Source organism: Bos indicus x Bos taurus, chromosome 2, assembly GCF_003369695.1.
Source record: "Bos indicus x Bos taurus breed Angus x Brahman F1 hybrid chromosome 2, Bos_hybrid_MaternalHap_v2.0, whole genome shotgun sequence".
Taxonomy (NCBI): Eukaryota; Metazoa; Chordata; class Mammalia; order Artiodactyla; family Bovidae; genus Bos; species Bos indicus x Bos taurus.
Window position 1 is genome coordinate 20,414,690 of NC_040077.1, and position 20,251 is coordinate 20,434,940.

Sequence of the window (20,251 nt, forward strand, 5' to 3'; positions counted from 1 at the left end):
GTAAACATTCTATAACTCCCTTCTCAAAAGTTAACCTGATATTTTACAACAACCTAATTGTTTTCATTTGTGACCAAAATTTCTCATAAACATGAGTGAGAAAATTATCTCATTTTGTAAAGATCAAACAGCCTCTTTTGCCATTGATTTACATTATAAAAGGAAAAAAAAAAAAAACTTACACTTTAGAAATATTTCTCCAGTAGTTTATTATCATCATTTTATAAAACTAGGTTAAAATCAATGTAAATGCTACAACACTCTAAAGATGATGAATGATCTATTTAAGAGTAACTGGGATCAAATCCATTTAATATCTTTTTTATTACCTTGGCTTTAACGAATTGGACTATTGGACCAAGTTCTGATACTACTTGATTTCCTACATGAATAAAAGGTACTTTACCTGTGGAAGGGGAAAAACAATGTGAGAACATGACCAGTAAATTAAAGTTTGTGCTAAAAAGGAAATCAACACAAAACTTGTTATGTCTTATTAATACAGAGTTTTGTAACATTATGACTTTTTAAAATTACAGTTAAGCATGTATATTAAATTCTAAAAATTTTCTAACATTAATTACTAATTTTAAAATAAAAGAAAGAAACAAGATTCATTTCTAGAGCTCTCACTTGCATATAATAACATAATACTCCCTTTTCAGAGCTAACACTAACAAATCACTATGCAGCAGTAAATACTAATTATTCAAATTATATGAACTAAGCCTGGACATTGTTTCATGACTGATAGATTTTTAAAACTTTAACTAGGCCTTCCCTTCAGATTACAATAAATCAACCTGTATGTAAACAATATTTATAAAGACTTTTTTTTTTTTACATGTACTACTTTCATATCTCAGACAACCATTGAGGTCAATTGTTTAAGCACATAATGGTGCATTAATGAATGTATCTGACTCAAAAAATATCAGGAATTAAGTGAATAACAATCTTTGAAGGTATGCTAACTTATGAATTATAACACAAAGTTTGCTCCCAACACATGTGGGAAAAAAAGAATAAATAGTATGCTTATAAAAACTGGCTTCTCCACTGTTTACTATAGCCAGGACATGGAAGCAACCTAGATGTCCATTGGCAGACGAATGGATAAGAAAGCTGTGGTACATATACACAACGGAATATTACTCAGCTATTAAAAAGAATGCATTTGAATCAGTTCTAATGAGGTGGATGAAACTGGAGCCTATTATACAGAGTGAAGTAAGTCAGAAAGAAAAACACCAATACAGTATATTAACGCATATAGGTAGAATTTAGAAAGATGGTAACGATGACCCTATATGCGAGACAGCAAGAGAGACAGATGTAAAGAATAGTATTTTGGACTCTGTGGGAGAAGGCAAGGGTAGGATGATTTGAGAAAATAGCATTGAAACATGTATATTACCATATGTGAAATAGATCACTAGTCCAGGTTTGATGCTTGAGACAGGATGCTCAGGGCTGGTGCACTGGGATGACCCAGAGGGATGGGATGGGGAGGGAGGTGGGAGGGGGGTTCAGGATGGGGAACACATGTATACCCATGGCTGATTCATGTCAATGTATGGCAAAAACCACTACAATATTGTAAAGTAATTAGCCTCCAATTAAAATAAATAATTTAATTTAAAGAAAAACTGACTTCTCTGAGTAAATATCACATTAAAGAGTAATATTTTAATTTTATAAATACTAATAACTGGTGAAATTATCAGAGATGACAATCTCCAAATAGTAATAAAGTCTACCTCAAATGCTAGAGGATGAAACTCTGTCAGACCTAGTTCAAATAGAGTTCACACTAACAGCGAGCTTCTTCATGGTCCTTTTCAATAGATTCACTCCTCTCCGGCTCAGACAGACTGAGGGTAATGGATGAGGTGCACTGCACCAACAAAAGCTTCATCTGCATCCATAGGATAACATTACAAAGGAAACACAGGCCTTTTGGAATACAACTCAGCAAATGAATTTAGAAGACATTTCCATTTACCAATATAAAAACACTGAATTCTGCATTCTTTTTTTCTACTGCTTTATAAATCTTGCAAAAGAGAAAAAAAAATCTTATCTGCACAAGCATTAGATCACACTCTTTTTTTAACTTGGGATAAAATCTTTACAACTACTATACTGCTAGAAATAGTGCAGGTCCTCTGAGATAATATGATTACAGAATGAAAAATACTTGTGAATGAATGTCCAGACTGAAGAGTATTTTGGGGGGGTACATTTTGAGAGCAAAGTGTTATTTCGCATTTCCAATATCCAGTCTGGAGTTCTTGGAAGAGTTTCTATGTACCTCATCTTACTGCACTTTCATTGCGCTTTGCAAATACTGAGCAGTTTTACAGCAGCAACCCTGCACTAAGTACACTGGTGCCATTTTCCCAACAGCATTTGCTTACTTTATGTCTCTGTATCACATTTTAGTAATTTTCACAATAATTCAAACATTTTTATTATTGTTCTGTTATAAAACTTTAAAGGATGAAGAGCTGCTGCTTATAGATGAGCAAAGAAAGCAGTTTCTTGAAATGGAATATACTCTTTAGTGAAGATGTTGTGAAGACTGTTGAAATGACAATAAAGGAGTGAGAATACTACATAAACTTAGTTTATAAAGGAGCACCAGGATTTGAGAAGACTGACTCCAGCTCTGAAAGAAGCTCTACTGTGGGGTAAAATGCTATCAAACAGCACTACATGCTACAGAGAAATGGTTTGTGAAAGGAAGTCAATCAATGAGGCAAACTTCAGTGTTGCCTTACTTTGAGAAATGGACACAGCTAACCCAGCCTTTAGCAACCACCACCCTGATCAGTTAGCAGCCATCAACACGGAGGAAAGATCCTCCACCAGCAAAAAGGTTTTGACTCATGAAAGGCTCAGACAATGGTTAGCACTTTTTTTTAGCAATAAAGTATTTCTAATTGAAATATGTATATTGTTTTTCTTAGCCACAATGCTATTATACACTTAACAAACTACAGGATAATGTAGGCATTTTTTTTTAAAAATCTAGGTACAAATTGGACTATCACTGCAATTTTATCAATGCAGAGTATTAACAGAGGAGGGAAAAAAAAAAACACTTACCAGATGGAGACATATATTCTGCATTTGCCCTGCAGACCACTTTGATAGGCAGATTACACATTTGCAAAAAGGCCTGTCAATCAAAAGAAATCTAATGAAAGTCTAATGAAAGTATATGCATATTAGAACACAACGTTTTATTTCTTTTCTAAACTTAAGTAAAGCTCAGGAAAAGGAAAAGAATAAATCAATTTAAAGTGAAAGATTTGTACTCTAAAACAAAAATAAAATGTCATTTCAATACTAAAAGATCAATACATATGACTCAGACTCAAATAAATGTATGAAGCTTAACGCATTTATATACTCAAATGTAAGTTATCCACATTTTACTGCATTAGTTTAGGTAAGTCAGCAATACTGTGTATTTCTTTAATTTTCTACAACAGATGACTAAAAGTCCAAACTTTGTAAGTTATTACTTAATTCCACTACTCTCTTAGGATTCTTATCTTCGTCTTAGGCAGAAACTCTCAAACTTATTTTTTTACTACTTCAAAGTTCTCTCCAATAATACTCAATATCTTAACATGTAGCTTTTATGCTCACTAATTGACTTTTTAAAGACAGAGAATTGTTTATTTTTACTTTGTTTATAGCAACAAAAATTTTATAAGGGACTTTATTTTCTTGGGCTCCAAAATCCCTGTGGATAGTGACTGCAGCCATGAATTTAAAAGATGCTTGCTCCTTGGAAGAAAAGTTATGACAAACCTAGACAGTGTATTAAAAAGCAGAGATGTGACTTTGCAGACAAAGCTCCATAGAGTCAAAGCTATGGTTTTTCCAGTAGTCACATACGGATATGAGAGCTGGATCATAAAGAAGGCTGAGCACCAAAGAATTGATGCCTTTGAACTGTGGTTCTGGAGAAGACTCTTGCGAGTCCCTTAGACTGCAAGGAGATCAAACTAGTCAATCCTAAGGGCAATCAACCCTGAATACTCATTGGAAGGACTGATGCTGAAACTGAAGCTCCAATACTTTCGTCACCTAATGCGAAGAGCCAACTCACTGGAAAAGACCCTGATGTTGGGAAAGATTGAGGGCAGGAGGAAAAGGGAGCGGCAGAGGATGAGATGGTTAGATGGCATCATCGACTCAATGGACATGAGTCTGAGCAAACTCCAGGAGACAGTGAAGGACAGGAAAGCCTGGCGTGCTGCAGTACATGGGGTCGCAAGGAGTAGGACATGATGGAGCAACTGAACAACAAAAATAGCAACAAAAATTTTATAAGCAACTTAACTGTCTAACAACAGGGAATTGGTAAATCATTTACGGTAAATGCAAACCACATAATGCTATACAATTTTTTAAATCATTAATTATATTTTCACACAAGGCTGCCTGAAATAACAACTTTATTTCCAAAGCTTCCTTACAACTGGGTGTGACCAGTGTCTAAATTCTGGCTTATGGAGCTTAAAGTCTGGGCAACTGCCTGTGAAGTGTCTTTAAAAAGAAGAGATATGACCACTCCTCTTTTTCCTTCATGCTGACTAGAATGTGAAAAGGCTGATCAGCCACAGTAGCCAAACTGAATCACACCAGAAGCTGTGTTGAAGGTGGTAGAGCAACAATAAGAGTAAAGAAGCTTAAGTCTTTGAAAATCATGCAGTCACCAAACCTGGATTACTTGTATTAAAAAAGAAAGAGAGAAAGAGAAAGAAAGAAAGAATCCTCTTTTTTAAGCCACTGCTATTTTGGGCTTTCCAAAACTAACAGCCAAACTTAATCCTACCTAATTGACCAACAATTAACTGCTTCCAGGTTTAAAGAACAACTCATCCAACCATAGACTCTCTCTGTCTATATAAGTATACATTAACAGTCCTCTAAAAACTATAACCTATGCTCCCAATTTATAACAATAATAGTGAGTTTCTTGGTTAATTCACAAGTATGGACTGCAGGCAGTGGTTCTCACGCTTCAGTGTGCATCACAATCATGCGGAAGGCTTGTTAAAACACAGACTGCTAAGGAAAGAATTAAAATAAGTATAAAGAGATCTTTTGAGAAGACTGAGAAAAAAAGGGAGAAAGGAATTAAGAAGGATCAACTCTCTTCATTACATATGTATCTGTACCCAATGATACAAAAAAGTTGAGCTCATTAAACCATATATAGCAGGAAAAAACAGTGGAAATAGGCTGAAATGACAAGAACCAGGTAATAACTGATATACAAGTAACAGAAGATAAAACGTAGTGAATTAAGAGCATAGGTGGAAACATCTTTTTTGCGCCTCCAGGAAACAGGACACTTTTTCACTGTACTTGCAAGGGGTGGTCAGAATCAGCGATGATGACTATAAGCTGATAAGTGAGGATGGGAAAATGAGGGAGTGCCACATTCTGTGAAATGGGAGGAGAATCTGTCTGAGAATGAAGGACCTGGAGGAGTTTTAGGCTTCAGAAGAACAAAAAGAACTGGAAAGAACTGCTTGAAGTATCTTCTTGAAGATTATAATAAATATTCAGTTGTTACTTAGGTCATGAAAGTGAGAGTCGCTCAGTCGTGTACGACTTCTTGCAACCCCATGGACTATACAGCCCATGGAGTTCTCTAGGCCAGAATACTGGAGTGGGTAGCCTTTCCCTTCTCCAAGGGATCTCCCCAACCCAGGTATTGAACCCAGGTCTCCTGCATTGCAGGCAAATTCTTTACCAGCTGATCCACAAGGGAAGCCACAGTCATAATACTATATAAAATAGCAAATACAGTATATTTTGCTAACCTCCATGTATTATATTGGTAACTATACTAATCATTATTCCAAAAAGTTCTGTTTCACCAGAAAAAGGTTAAGCAAAACTGTAATGCTCTACAATCAAAGCCATGTTTTCAGTCTTATGAAATTTTTACTGCTTTACTAAAAAATAACTGACTTAATTTTGACCAATTTAACAATATTAACTTACCACAGACCTCAACTGATGCCAAAATTCTACTTAGCCAAAGATTAATGTTATAGCATTCACTGCGATTATTCTTCATCCCTGATTCAAAAGAAATTTTCTGAATTAATCTGAATTAATCACAAAGACATCTGAGGTCATAAACACAGTATTTTCATCTAAACATTAAAAATGCAAAACAAAACATTACCATGACTGTCTTTAAGAATATAAAAACTCTAAATCCAAACCAGACTTTGATTCAGCAGTATTTCTCCTTTCTCTTGCAGGCTAGGAGAAAAATCTCTGAGGTTTCAAAACAGTACTTTCACCTTTCACTTGCATTTTCAATCTCTTATCTCACCTCAAATACTCCAAATAAAACAAGCATGACACACCAACCTAAAACACATTTTATTTTAAATTCTGAAATAGCAATCTGCATATTTTTATTCTTATGTAAATCCAAAGAAAAATGTAGTTCCAATAATAATAAGGAAAGTCAGGATAACTCAGTCAACTCCTATTCCTCTGTTGGAAACATTATTCCAAACTAATTCAAGTGACTGACAACATAAAATAACTTAAATCAAAAAGTTAGCACATCCTATAAGAACAATGACTTATAACTGTGCTGTCTAATATGGAAGCCACTAGTCACCTGTGGCTATTTAACATAAATTTAAATTGACTAAAGTTGAAAAGTTTATTTCAGATCCCCAATTGTACTAGCCATTTCATGTGCTCAACAGCTACATGTGGCTAGTGGCTATCACACTTATTGAACAGTATAAATAACAGAACATTTCCATCATTACAGAAAGTTCTATTGGACAGCATGGGTCTATTGCAATGGCAATCAGTGCATAAAAGACATCTAAGCAAAAGAGGCTGACATCATCTGAGAGAGATTAGGCTAAATATTATTAAAACAGGCTGCATAGTATTACAGTGTCCACAAATCCTGCAAGTGATCAATCACCTTTTGATGACAGTGACACATTAAATACCATAATATTTTCAATTTCAGAAAGACCTAGTATAGGGTTTACTCATTTGCTGAGCAATCCCAATTGACAAAATGGTCAGGTAAGTTTATTACAAAGTGAAAACTAAGACTTTAGAATGAATAAATTAAATAAAACCACGGCTATTAAATGTATTAATTCTTTGAATATAAATTTACTGAGTGTCTGAACACATGACATAGTAGGAATTTTTTAACACACACACACACACAATACCCAGCACCTAACTGCTGAGACCCTGAAATTTAATAAGCTTGATGTAGTTTCAACATATTGAATGAATTAATTAAATTCATAACACAAAAAAAAATTCATTGAAGGGGTAGAGTGTTGGTATATTTTTTTATTTCTGAAAAAAACTCAAAGGAAAAAGTAACACTAGATCATCGATAATCAGTTAAATATGAAGGATTGAACTTCTATATTTATCTCTTCAACCTTTCAAAAAACTCCAGTGAAATAACAGTGAAGAATCAGAAAGCATACAAACTCAGAAAAACACGAAGAATGGAAGAGGAGACCAAAGCAGACCAGAGATGTCAACCCGTTTTTGTAAGACGAAAAGCAGACTTAGCAGGGCAGAGGAAGCTGAAACCTAAGAGCACAAAGAGGAGAAAAGCAATACATTTGCATCACAGAAACTAGGAAGACTCCAAAACTGGAGGCCAAGTACCACAGAAGGCAGAGGTGAGATAAAGCAGTAAAAACAGGAGAACTGCATCAAAGTCATCAGCCAGCCAGCCCATCCCCAATCTGGCAAAATTCACAGGTTCATCCTCCGGAAGAACTAAACCAGAGACTCCACTCAGAATCCAAGCAAAGCAGATGGCCCTGAGTGGCGAGAAACAATGAAAATAAAGTGAAGGGAAAGTATGTACACTGAAGGTAGAGACCCACAGTGTCCCTCTCTCTCTAAGCTCCCAAACACTGGCAGCCAAATTTAGTCCTTATAGACTATCTCTCCATAGACACACACACACAGAAGTCGCTCAGTCGTGTCCGACTCTTTGCGACCCCATGGATTGTAGCCCACCAGGCTCCTCGGGCACCTGCAAATACTGATGGGTAGGTGGCCATTTAAGGTAATGGCCAAAAAAATAGTAGCTAACTGTGCAATCAGTCTACAATGAAGCCCACATGTCAAAAATCCCCCATCAGCTTTTTAGTGCCTCACTCTTATATATAAATTGTTAGCAGAGATCAAGAGATATTTGAGAATAGCCTCAAACATACAGAGCCAAAACAAACCACAAAAAAAGGAGGGGAGAAGAAACAGAAAATGCAGAAAGCAGAAAGCAACTTCAAAAAAAATTTATAATGGTTAATATTTATTGAGTGTTTACTATGTCCCAGGTACTTACATAAAAGCTTTCCTCTATGGGGTATATATAAAAAAAAAAAAATCCCTATTTTAAGATAAGAAAACAGAAGTACAGCGAGATTAAGGAATCTACTTAAGGCATATAGGTAGAAAGGAAAGGAGGGAGGGAGGGAAGAAAGAAGAAAAAAAGGAAAAGGAAAAAAGGAAACAAAGAAAAGGAGGGAAAAAGAAAAAAAGCAAAGCATACACGGGACTGAGATGACACTGAATATCTTAACAGCAATTCCAAATGCTGGAAGATGACAAAAGGCCTTCCAAATTCTAAGGGAAAACCTTGCCAACCTAAAATTCTCCATGTGGCTAAGGTATCAATCGAGTGTGGATAGAATAAAAACAACACAAGCAAGGTCTTTTAAAAAGCCAAAATAAAAATAATAAACCAAGAAAAAATGAGCACAGAATGCAGAAAATTAGGGGATCCAACATTAAAAAAAAAAAAAGGAAAAGAGAATTCCCTGAATGATAATGAATAGCAGTCATAGGAAAACATTTCTGAAGCCTACCAAGAAAGGAACCATTCCATTTAAAGTAGAAAGGTAATATTTCCAAGAAATAAATAAATAAAAGACATGATGTGTTTGACTACTGTGAGGGAAAGTTTTACAGTTCAAAGAGTATAAGAGAGAAAATTACCCAAATGAATTAGACAAAGCAATTATTTACTCAAAGGAAAAAAAATCATATAGAAAGAATATGTCCATTGTACACCAAGCCACTCAGCTAGGATCAATATTTACATTCCAATTATAATATAAACTACTGAATATTAATTTAACCCCAAAGTTAGAGAACTATTGGGAAGATGGGACAGAGTTGTAAAAGGGAAATTAAATTTCACAGTGAAATTCAATAGATAAATTTAAATTAAAAAATGAAATAGGAACATGTCAGGGAATAGTTAACAGGAAGATTCCTACCTGCTGTTTTTCATAAATCCTCTGTTCCTTATCAGTTTCTATTACCAGAAACCAGTGGAATGGCAAGCCACTCCCAGGACTAAGGTCATAGGATGAGACAGGCTTGAATCTCCTTCAGTAAACATTCTCCTTACGACAAAACTGCTTAGTCTCGATCCTCTTTCTTGAGATATGGATTGTCTCCTGATCGATCCTCTTTCTTGAGATATGGATTGTCTCCTGACTTTGTGACCATTATTAATCCCTTGTTCCGTTGGTAACGGTTGCTGTACGTTTGGTTTTCTGATCTTTATCATTGTCGAAAGAAATTTCTTGTACAACAGCCTACATATACTCACAGAAACATCATTAAAGCACCTCTGCTCCATCAGAGCTTGGGTCCCCGTGTCTTGCTTTCTTTCTCTCTTTCTCTCTCTCCCCCCTTCCCTCCCTCCAGCTCTCTCACTTTCTTATCAATGACTCTGGACCACCAGGTTCCGATACATTAAAGGACCCCAAGAAGTGGGCCCGAACAGCAACAGATAAAAACCATTTAAAAAGGGACTGCCCTAAGAAGGCAAATAAAAAAACCTACAAAAATCTGCCCTCATTGTCATAGAGGAATGCATTGGGCCAAAGATTGTAAATCTAAATTTGATATTGAAAGAAAACCTATTCCAGGAAACTCCAAGCAGGGGACCCCCAGGTCCCCTTCAACAAAAACCAGGGGCAAATGCTATATTTTCCCTCACACCCTCAACATCCGGCAGTGCTGCCGTCGATATACCAGCCCTAAATGATTTTTTCCTTTACCCTCAAGCAGTCCCTTCTAAAATACCTTCTGGACTTTCTGGACCCCTGCCCCCACAAACCTTCGGTCTTTTACTTGGCCAATCTAGTTTGACTTCTAAAGGAATTACTGTTCACCCTGGAATAATTGATTCAAATTATAAAGAGAGATTCAAATTATGACGTCATCTCAGATTCTATGACAATTCAAAAAAGGGGACAAAATTGCTCAATTACTTCTTTTACCTTACGTCTCTATTAACTCCTCTAAGTGTACGGACAGGTGGATTCGGCAGTACAGATCAAAAACAATCCTTATGGACATCATTGGTATCTGAATACGCCCGACCAAATATAAATATCAACATTAATGGTAAAAGATTTTCTGGTCTCCTCAACACTGGATCTAATATTAATATAACTATTATTTCCAAACACTTATGGCCCACATCCTGGCCTATACAAAAAATCTCTTGCCAAATTGCAGGAATTTCTCAAACCAAAGTACAAGAAATTTATCAAAATGTTCAAATCTACCCATGTGAAGGACCAAAAGGCCAGTCTGCAACATTAAGACCTTATGTGATAGATGCACCCCTTAATCTAATAGGAAGGGACTTACTTATGCAATGGCAAACTCAGAAATACATTTCACATTTTTCCTAAGGGCCACTGCTCATTTAACAAACAAAGCAATTATTAAAATAACTTGGAAGAATGACAAGCCTATTTGGACAGAGCAATGGCCCCTTACAAAAGAAAAATTATAGGCTACTAAAGAACTTATAGACACACAATTAGAATTAAAACATATTGAGAAATCTTGCTCTCCTTGGAACTCTCCTATTTTTGTTATAAAAAAGAAATCTAACAAATGGCATCTCTTAACAGACCTTAGAAAAGTTAATGCATCTATGAAACCTATGGGTGCATTACAACCAGGGATCCCATCACCTACTATTCCTCAAAATTGGTACATTATTATTACTGATTTACAAGATTGCTTTTTTAATATACCTTTGCACCCTTTAGACTGGGAGAGATTCACTTTCTCTCTCCCTTATTCTAATCATATCGGGCCTCATAAAAGATTTCAATAGACTGTGTTACTCAAGGTATGCTTAATAGTCCTACTATTTGTCAAAATTTTGTAGCCAAGGCTTTACATCCAATGTGACAGCAATGCCCTCATGCATATATCATTAATAATATACTGTAACTACAAAAAGGAGAAATGATGTTTCTGACACTGAATGGCCATGATATTCTTTAGACTCCAGAGAAAACTGACTAAAATAAAATCTTTTCTGAAATTGCAAAACTAGTTCTTCTTACACGTGCAGTAAGGAAAAGGTTAACTTCTTAAAATACTTTTTTGGAGCTCCAATTCTGCCTGGGAAACAAAAAATGCCTAAGAAAAAAACCTCAAGTTAACTCTTATCATGTCCTTGGGATACACAGCCCACTCTATCTGGGACTCCAGCCATAAACAAATTGGTGGAACTCAGGAAAAAAAAATATATATATATATATACATATATAAAAGATATTTTAAACTTCAAGCAGAAAACTATATCTGTTTATCTAAAATTATCTATGTCTCAATGTATGTCTTTGTTTTTGGATAATATGAAGTTAATGAACTCTATTTAAATTCAACTTCACGTGACCTGAAAAATATTCAATATTAAACATGTTTATTTAAATATAAATATAATTTAAATATAATTGTTTGCTAATCTAATTAACTCATGTCTTAAATCATCAACATTACATAATACTTTCATCGTGCCTAGATTTAAGGTAAACTAAATTTGTCAACAAAAAAGTAACTCTATATATATATATAAATATCAGATCAGATCAGTCGCTCAGTCATGTCCGACTCTTTGCGACCCCATGAATATATATATAAATATATAAAAGAGGAAAATCTAGATAAACTCTATTAAAAATAATTGTATTTTTTAAAATGTCTATCTAAAATAATCTCGTAGGATTGGGGTAACTTAAATTTCTAGAATTGTACTAAACTAAATGATAAAAGTTTATTAAATAGCTAGGTCATTTCCAAGTAAACTAAGATTTTAAAACATTAATTACTGAATACTAACTTCCTCTTACAAAAAGTTTTTCTTACAGAAAAACTAAAGAGATTTTAGACTATTAATAAATATATATATTATTAAGAAATATATAATATATATAATATAATAAATATATTCACCAATCTAGAAAATGCTAATATGCAAGACACTTCATAGTTGCTAAAGAAAAGATATATGCTTTAATAAAAAGATATAAGAAATAGCAAATAAAATGATGAATACAGAAATATAAAGAAGGTTTATGACAAATGAAAGAGAATTTTATGGCAAATGGATGTAACTCATTGCCCTGAACTTTCTTCCTCTTCCTTCTTACATGTCTTGATGGATACAAATTCTTCTTTTATATGGGCCACACCTCTCCGAGGTGAAACCACACAACATGTTATAACCCACCTGTTAGCTTACTTTGCAATAATGAGAACACCTAATTCTATAACAGAAAATGGCCCTGCCTATACTTCTAAGCAGTTCAGACAATTTTTACTTTCATTCTCTATTAAACAGATTACAGACATTCCTTATAATCCACAAACACAAGACATAATTAAACAAACACATTACACACTGAAACTACAAATAAAAAATTAAATAAGGGAGAATACACAGGAACACTTTTATCTTCCTTATCCAGAGCAGACTTTACTAGATTCCAACGCAAATATTCTTTAAGCCTATAGCTATTGTTAATATAGCCTCATCTGTTTTAAATTTTTTAAGCTTACCACAAGGAGATATTTTCACAAAAGCAGAAAAACATTCAAGACATTGAAGGACACCTCCCTTCCTTTGCCCATTTGGTATCAGGACGGGTTAACTAATCAATGGAAATCTAGGAAACTAATCTTACAGGGAAAGGGGTATGCTTGTATTTCTCCAGATGGATCCAACAAACTCACATGGCTTCCTCTTTGGAAGATTTAACCTAAGGGGGCCCCCGCATCCCAAGAGGAAGAAATTCCAATACAAGCCATGGTGGCTTTAAGAATTTCCAAAAAACGCCGCACTCATCATCAACCTTATGATCTCCCTATTTGGGGACAGATAAAAACCCTTACTAAAGGCCTGGCGTGCTGCAATTCATGGGGTCACAAAGAGTCAGTCACGACTGAGCGACTGAACTGAACTGAACTGAATCAAGCTGAAAATCTGATTTCTCAACAGGGAATGCCTCCGAATCCTGAAAATATTTTTTCGCTATGCTTGCTTTGTTTGCTTTTGCTTCCCCCACTCAGACTCACTTGATTGATCACACTTATTGGGCTTATATACCTAACCCCTCCCCCCTTTTATTGTAGGTTATAGAATGGACAGATATAGGACCAATCATATCCACTAATGACTCAACACATATGCCCCCTCCTTGGAGCTTGGAGGGGACCTCTCATTCTGACGAAGACGACTAATTAACATTTCTCTAGGCTATGAAATCCTTCCTTTATGCATGGGCCCAACAAAATTATGTATTAATGTTAGTCGACAAACATGGGCTTTCGTCCTGCCTCCAAAAAGGAACTTCCACACATTGCTTGGACCGTTTACTGCCCTGTCCTTTTATAAAAACCATGTCAATACTACCAAAACTCTAGGGAAAGGACAAAAGTTAAAATGTAAGGGGTTTACTTATAAAAACTTTAAATATACTTCTGTTTATTGAGATGAATGTCAAGCTAAATTAGGGAAATTAATGTTTACAGCCAATTACACCATTGTTGACTGGGGACCCACGGTATGTGGGTATGTACCTGCTCAGATGATATTAACAGCACTATGTGTGACTATGCTACTCAAGTAGCATCAGTTCAGTTCAGTTCAGTTGCTCAGTCGTGTCTGACTCTTTGCGACCCCATAAATCACAGCACGCCAGGCCTCCCTGTCTATCACCAACTCCCAGAGTTCACTCAAACTCATGTCCATCGAGTCAGTGATGCCATTAAGTCATCTCATCCTCTGTCGTCCCCTTCTCCTCCTGCCCCCAATCCCTCCCAGCATCAGAGTCTTTTCCAATGAGTCAACTCTTCGTATGAGGTGGCCAAAGTATTAGAGTTTCAGCTTTAGCATTATTCCTTCCAAAGAACACCCAGGACTGATCTCCTTTAGTATGGACTGGTTGGATCTCCTTGCAGTCCAAGGGACTCTTAAGAGTCTTCTCCAACACCACAATTCAAAAGCATCAATTCTTCGGCGCTCAGCTTTCTTCACAGTCCAATTCTCATATCCATACATGACCACTGGAAAAACCATAGCCTTGACTAGACGGACCTTTGCTGGCAAAGTAATGTCTTGCTTTTAATATGCTATCTAGGTTGGTCATAATTTTTCTTCCAAGGAGTAAGCATCTTTTAATTTCATGGCTGCAATCACCATCTGCAGTGATTTTGGAGCCCCAAAAAATAAATTCTGAACCTGTTTCCACTGTTTCCCCATCTATTTCCCATGAAGTGATGGGACCGGATGCCATGATCTTCATTTTCTGAATGTTGAGCTTTAAGCAAACTTTTTCACTCTCCTCTTTCACTTTCATCAAGAGGCTTTTTAGTTCCTCTTCACTTTCTGCCATAAGGGTGGTGTCATCTGCATATCTGAGGTTATTAATATTTCTCCCGGCAATCTTGATTCCAGCTTGTGCTTCCTCCAGCCCAGCATTTCTCATGATGTACTCTGCATATAAGTTAAATAAACAGGGTGACAATATACAGCCTTGACGTACTCCTTTTCCTATTTGGAACCAGTCTGTTGTTCCATGTCCGGTTCTAACTGTTGCTTCCTGACCTATATATAGGTTTCTCAAGAGGCAGGTCAAGTAGCATAGAAGGTTACTAACACTACAACGGAGCATTACCATGACAAAGGACTTCTTGGGTGGCTTGATGCTGGAATGGCCCCCCTTCGTCCTTGAATCATCCTCGATAAACACATTGGGCCTGAACAATGGGACATCTGGAAACTTGCTTCGAGCACCAAAGAACTTGGGACTTGGACTGGACATTTCACAGGAACCAATCATAGTCACAGAAACTATTTCTTTCATTATAATCAATCATATTTCATACAAGCTTGTGTTCCCCTTCCTTTTGTTCTAGCTATAGGAAGTTTACAATTCAATAAGACTTTACGTTCTGTAACTTGTATAAATTGCAAATTATATACTCGTCTAAACTCTTCTGTTTCCTTAAGAAATGAATCCCTTTTGATTCTTTGATCTCGAAGTAGTCTGTGATTACCAATAAATCTCCAGTGGCCCTGGGAAGAAGGTCCCATGGCTGGATTTGCTTCCCAGTTACTTACTAAATTGCTCCAGCGATCTTAACGATTCACTGGATGGGTGATTTTTGGCATTCTGGGATTAATAGCTATTTGCACCACTGCTGCCGTCACTGGCGTTGCTTTACAAACCTCAATTCAAACACACAATTTTATCCAAAATTGGACTAAAGACGCTCATACTATGTGGGCCACTCAGGCTCAGATAGATGAGGATATTCAAGATGAAATACAGGAACTAAAAACAGCCATCAAATGGGCTGGAGATCAATTAACAGATTTACAAAAACAGGTGATGCTAAAATGTGATTGGAATTCTACTCTTGTTCAATTCAATAATAGTGCCTACAACTGGGAACAAATCAAATTTCATTTATAAAACATACATGATAATGCCTCATTATTACAAAAAGAAATCTTTGAAACCTCTTCTAAAAATCTGTCCTCTTCCACTAATTTGAAAACTTTAGCGGAACAACTACCTGATCAATTATCTAGGCTAGACCCACATGGATGGTTTCAAAGCATTACTCACAGCATTGGGTCTGGAACTGTAATTTTGGTGATTGTCTTGACAATTATATTTGTCATTTACCGTTGCCTTCATGCAAAAATTGTTAAAACTAAACAAACTCAAAAGGTGAGAACCCTTTTTACAAATATTATAAATAAATAAGGGGGAATTGTCAGGGAATGTTCAACAGGTGGATTCCTATGCTGTTTCTCATAAATCCTCTGTTCCTTACCAGTTTCTGTTGCCAGAAACCAGTGGAACGGCAAGCCGCTCCCAGGACTGAGGTCGTAAGATGAGACAGGCTTGAATCTCCTTCAGTAAACATTCTCCTTATGACAAAACTGCTTAGTCTCAATCCTCTTTCTTGAGATATGGATTGTCTCCTGACCTTGTGACCATTATTAATCCCTTGTTCCGTTGGTAATGGTTGCTGTACGTTTGGTTTTCTGATCTTTATCATTGTCGAAAGAAATTTCTTGTACAACAGCCTACACATACTCACAGAAACATCGTTAAAGCACCTCTGCTCCATCAGAGCTTGGGTCCCCATGTCTTTCTTTCTTTTTCTCTCTCTCTCTCCCTCCCTCTGGCTCTCTCTTTTACTTTCTTATCATCGACTTCGGACCACCAGGTTCCGGTCCATTAAAGGACCCCAACAGGAACACAAACATCTTACTTCGAAATTATAGCAGTAAATACCCAAGGGAAAAAATACAGCTAAAAGAACTGAAAGATGTTGTCTCTGGGTATCAGGATTTGGGGTAGGGTGGGACAGTATACATTTTTTGTGTGATAGGCCTCCCATACATTGCTGGTGGGAGTATAAATGAGTCACTTTGATCTGTTTAGTAATACTGACTACTAAGCAGATGCCTACTCTATCAGCCAACAATCCCCCTCCCCAGAAATATACCAAAAAGGAGGCATAGAGCCACTAACATACAAGGATGCTCCTAGCAACTTCATCCATGCAATCAAATGACAGGAACTCAAATACCCACTAACATGAGCAGCAACTCCAAAATTTCTAATTCCAAGCTAAAAAGGATATATGTCACCAACTGCTATTACAAAAAAGGGAAAAGTAAAGATAAAAAGGTTATACATTTTTCTTAACTCTAAAATTTTTTAGAAATAGCATTCATTGGGAACTTAAATAAGAGAAATTCTAGAAACAGTCCCAGAAGATGACACCTATGATATTCGATGAAGATTTTAAACTCTATTTCTTCAGTAATTACTTCTGAATCATACCTTTTGGGAACTACAGCTCAGATACTTTATAAAAAAAATAACTCTGTGGAATAAAATATATTTCATTTACATACAATTAAAATTAAGGCCAAGAGTCTAAAGAAATAAGAACAATCTGTTACCGATCAATTTGACCCTTACAAATATCTTAAATCCTATATTCAAAAGTTGCTATTGTAGATAACAATGCAACTGCTTTGATTAGATGATAAAACTAGAGGCTTAAATGTTGGGGAAAAACCTAACACACACTGCAGATAAAAGAATGGCAATAGAGGACAGATTGGAGAAGGCAATGGCAACCCACTCTTGCCTGGAAAATCCCATGGACAGAGGAGCCTGGTAGGCTGCAGTTCATGGAGTCTCAAAGAGTCGGACATGACTGAGTGACTTTACTTTCACTTTTCACTTTCATGCATTGGAAAAGGAAATGCAACCCACTCCAGTGTTCTTGCCTGGAGAATCCCATGGACAGGGGAGCCTGGTGGGCTGCCATCTATGGGATCGCACAGTGTTGGACATGACTGAAGCGACTTAGCAGCAGCAGCAGAGGACAGATTTGTGGTTGACAACAGGCTGGGGGCAAGGAGGGGGTATTGATTAGGAGTTTAGGATTAACAGATGTAAACTATTATATACACAATGGATAAACAATAAGGTCCTACTGTATAGCATACGGAACTATATTCAATATCCTGTGATAAACCATAATGGAAAAAGAAAAAGAATATATATATACATAACTGAATCACTCTACTGTACAATAGAAATGAACACACTGTAAATCAACTACGCCATGCCTTCGTGCTTAGTTGTGTCTGATTCTTTGCAACCCTTTGGACTGTAGCCCGTCAGGCTCCTCTGTCCGTGGGGTTTTCCAGGCAAGAATACTGGAACAGGTTGCCATTTCCTTCTCCAGGGGATCTTCCCGACCCAGGGACCGAACCTGTGTCTCCCGTGTCTCCTGTACTGCAGGAAGATTCTTTACCCACTGAGCCACTGGGGAAGCCCATAAATCAACTACACTTCAATAAAATAAATTTTTTTTAAAAAGAGCATCAGGAATATAGACGGATTCTATAACAGCAATTCTTCAGTAACATGGTGGCAAGGCTTCTGGTAAGATAATTTAAAATACTCAGTTTATGAAATGGTGAAAAGGGCTCAACCCTGGTTGAATGGAAACATAGCCAGCCAACAACAGGCCCACACTTGTTGCTGCATCTGCACAGGGAAGATGCTCCCTCATTGAGATGCTGTCCTTATCATCATTTAAAGTAATTTGACTTGCTGCTGCTGACTCATAAGCCATACCACTCTTATAACCCAGCTACTATTAGCACACTCCCACTCCTTTGTCACTGGTTAAGTGCGGCAGCAGAACCTAATGGATCCTAACAGAGTAGAGATTTAAGAAGCAAGCTGTTTAAGTGGAAGACGAGAGTGTCTTTTAAAACAATGGAAACTTCTGCATTAGTCTTTTAAGAGTCAATACAGAACAGTAAGAGTTAACAGCAGAAGCCTCCCAGTGAGCCATCTCAGAGAAGAATCTTGATGCCTGTGTTAGTCTGAGAAAGTTTCTTTACCTCATAAGCTTCCCCATTTCTAAAAGGAAGACAATTTATTAGGCAGATTAACTGAGGTGTTGTATGTGAAACACTTTACACATCAGCTGGCACACAGTATTTTAATAAATATATTATTATTAAAATTAGTAGTAATAATATTAGTAATAATAAATACTTATAGATCTATCTGTGGGGAAAAAAAGACTTCTCAACCTTGGTGATTTCAAAAGAAAACTTTACCTATTAACATCTCCTTAAGAGAAAAGGGTAAATAAATAATGATTATATACTGTAACTATTTATAATCAAAATAGAAAAACTGTATACTAAGATAAAAACCTCTAAGTAGATATTAAAAGAATAAAGAGAATATAACCAAAAGCCTATACAATACATACTCGATTCAACAAAGCAAAAATAAGAATGAAGATATTTTAATACTGACATAAACTTCTACTTTACAAATAACTTTTCAAAGTCACACGCACTGATGAAACTGAAAAAAGGCCTCCCCCTCCAGAACATTAGCTCCATTAATACAAAATGACCATGCCTGTCCTGTTCACTACTTTATCCTCGGCACACCATAGATTCTCAATAAACATCTGCGTAATGAATAAGACACAGATATCCATAAAAATAAAAACATACCCAAGTTCACAGAAAATGAGTAAGCTACAACACAGATTAGCATTTCATGATTTTATAGTACCAAAGCTCACTGCATTAAAAAGATCAATGTGATTCCTATTAAAATCAGAAGTATTTAAACAAGTAATGTTTTAGAAAAACACTAACAGGAATTCAACTTTTTAAAAAATTAGCTATGCAGAAATCATCAGAAACTACAATTCAATACACACAAAAAGTTTTAAACAGAGAAACTTTGTTACCAAAAACAAGAAATGCTACTGGGAGCACATATGAGACAGATCACATAAAAGAGGACCTTCCTAATTAACACAACTCTCACCTGAATACCACTCTTGGAATATCTGACTCAAGTTTAGATATACCCATACCTGATAGCTGTAGAAAAAAATCAAGTTCAGAAAGAAAGCAACAAAAAAACACGACCATAACAAGAAAAGGTATAAACTTTCCCTGTTAGAATTAAATATAAGTAAATGTAAACTCTAGAGTCAAAATTTAAGTAAAAGAGTTATAAAGTAAAGATTCAGAAGCAACTCTTGTAACCCAAGAACCTAATAAAATACCAGTCACATAACTGGCATTCAATGAACAATCTGGGCCTAATGACAAGAAACTACTTTTTTCTAAGCTCCTATGAATGTTGTGAAGTTCCATGATTCACAGATAAAATAAATATTCCAACTGAGAAAAATAACAATAACAACAACAACAACAAACCCACTAAATTTAAAATTCTTGGATAAACTAAGTGGTAGATGGCAGCAATATAAAATGTATTCATTT

At 36.0% G+C, this 20,251-nt stretch overlaps 1 protein-coding gene across 3 annotated transcripts in view; it reads right to left on the minus strand.

Annotated features, from left to right (window-relative positions):
• Positions 1-20,251, minus strand: part of MTX2 (metaxin 2) — a 75,643-nt gene that overhangs the window by 12,508 nt on the left and 42,884 nt on the right. The window contains exons 1-3 of one of the 3 annotated variants that reach the window (XM_027557041.1): positions 6,044-6,114; positions 3,112-3,184; positions 330-406 (exon numbers count right to left, since the gene is read on the minus strand). In XM_027557041.1, the coding sequence (XP_027412842.1) occupies positions 330-406; positions 3,112-3,184; positions 6,044-6,112 (219 nt within the window). In that variant the 5' untranslated portion in view covers positions 6,113-6,114. Of the gene's footprint in view, positions 1-329; positions 407-3,111; positions 3,203-6,043; positions 6,115-20,251 lie in introns of those variants that run through there. The other 2 variants (XM_027557040.1, XM_027557042.1) reach the window with 2 other exon arrangements.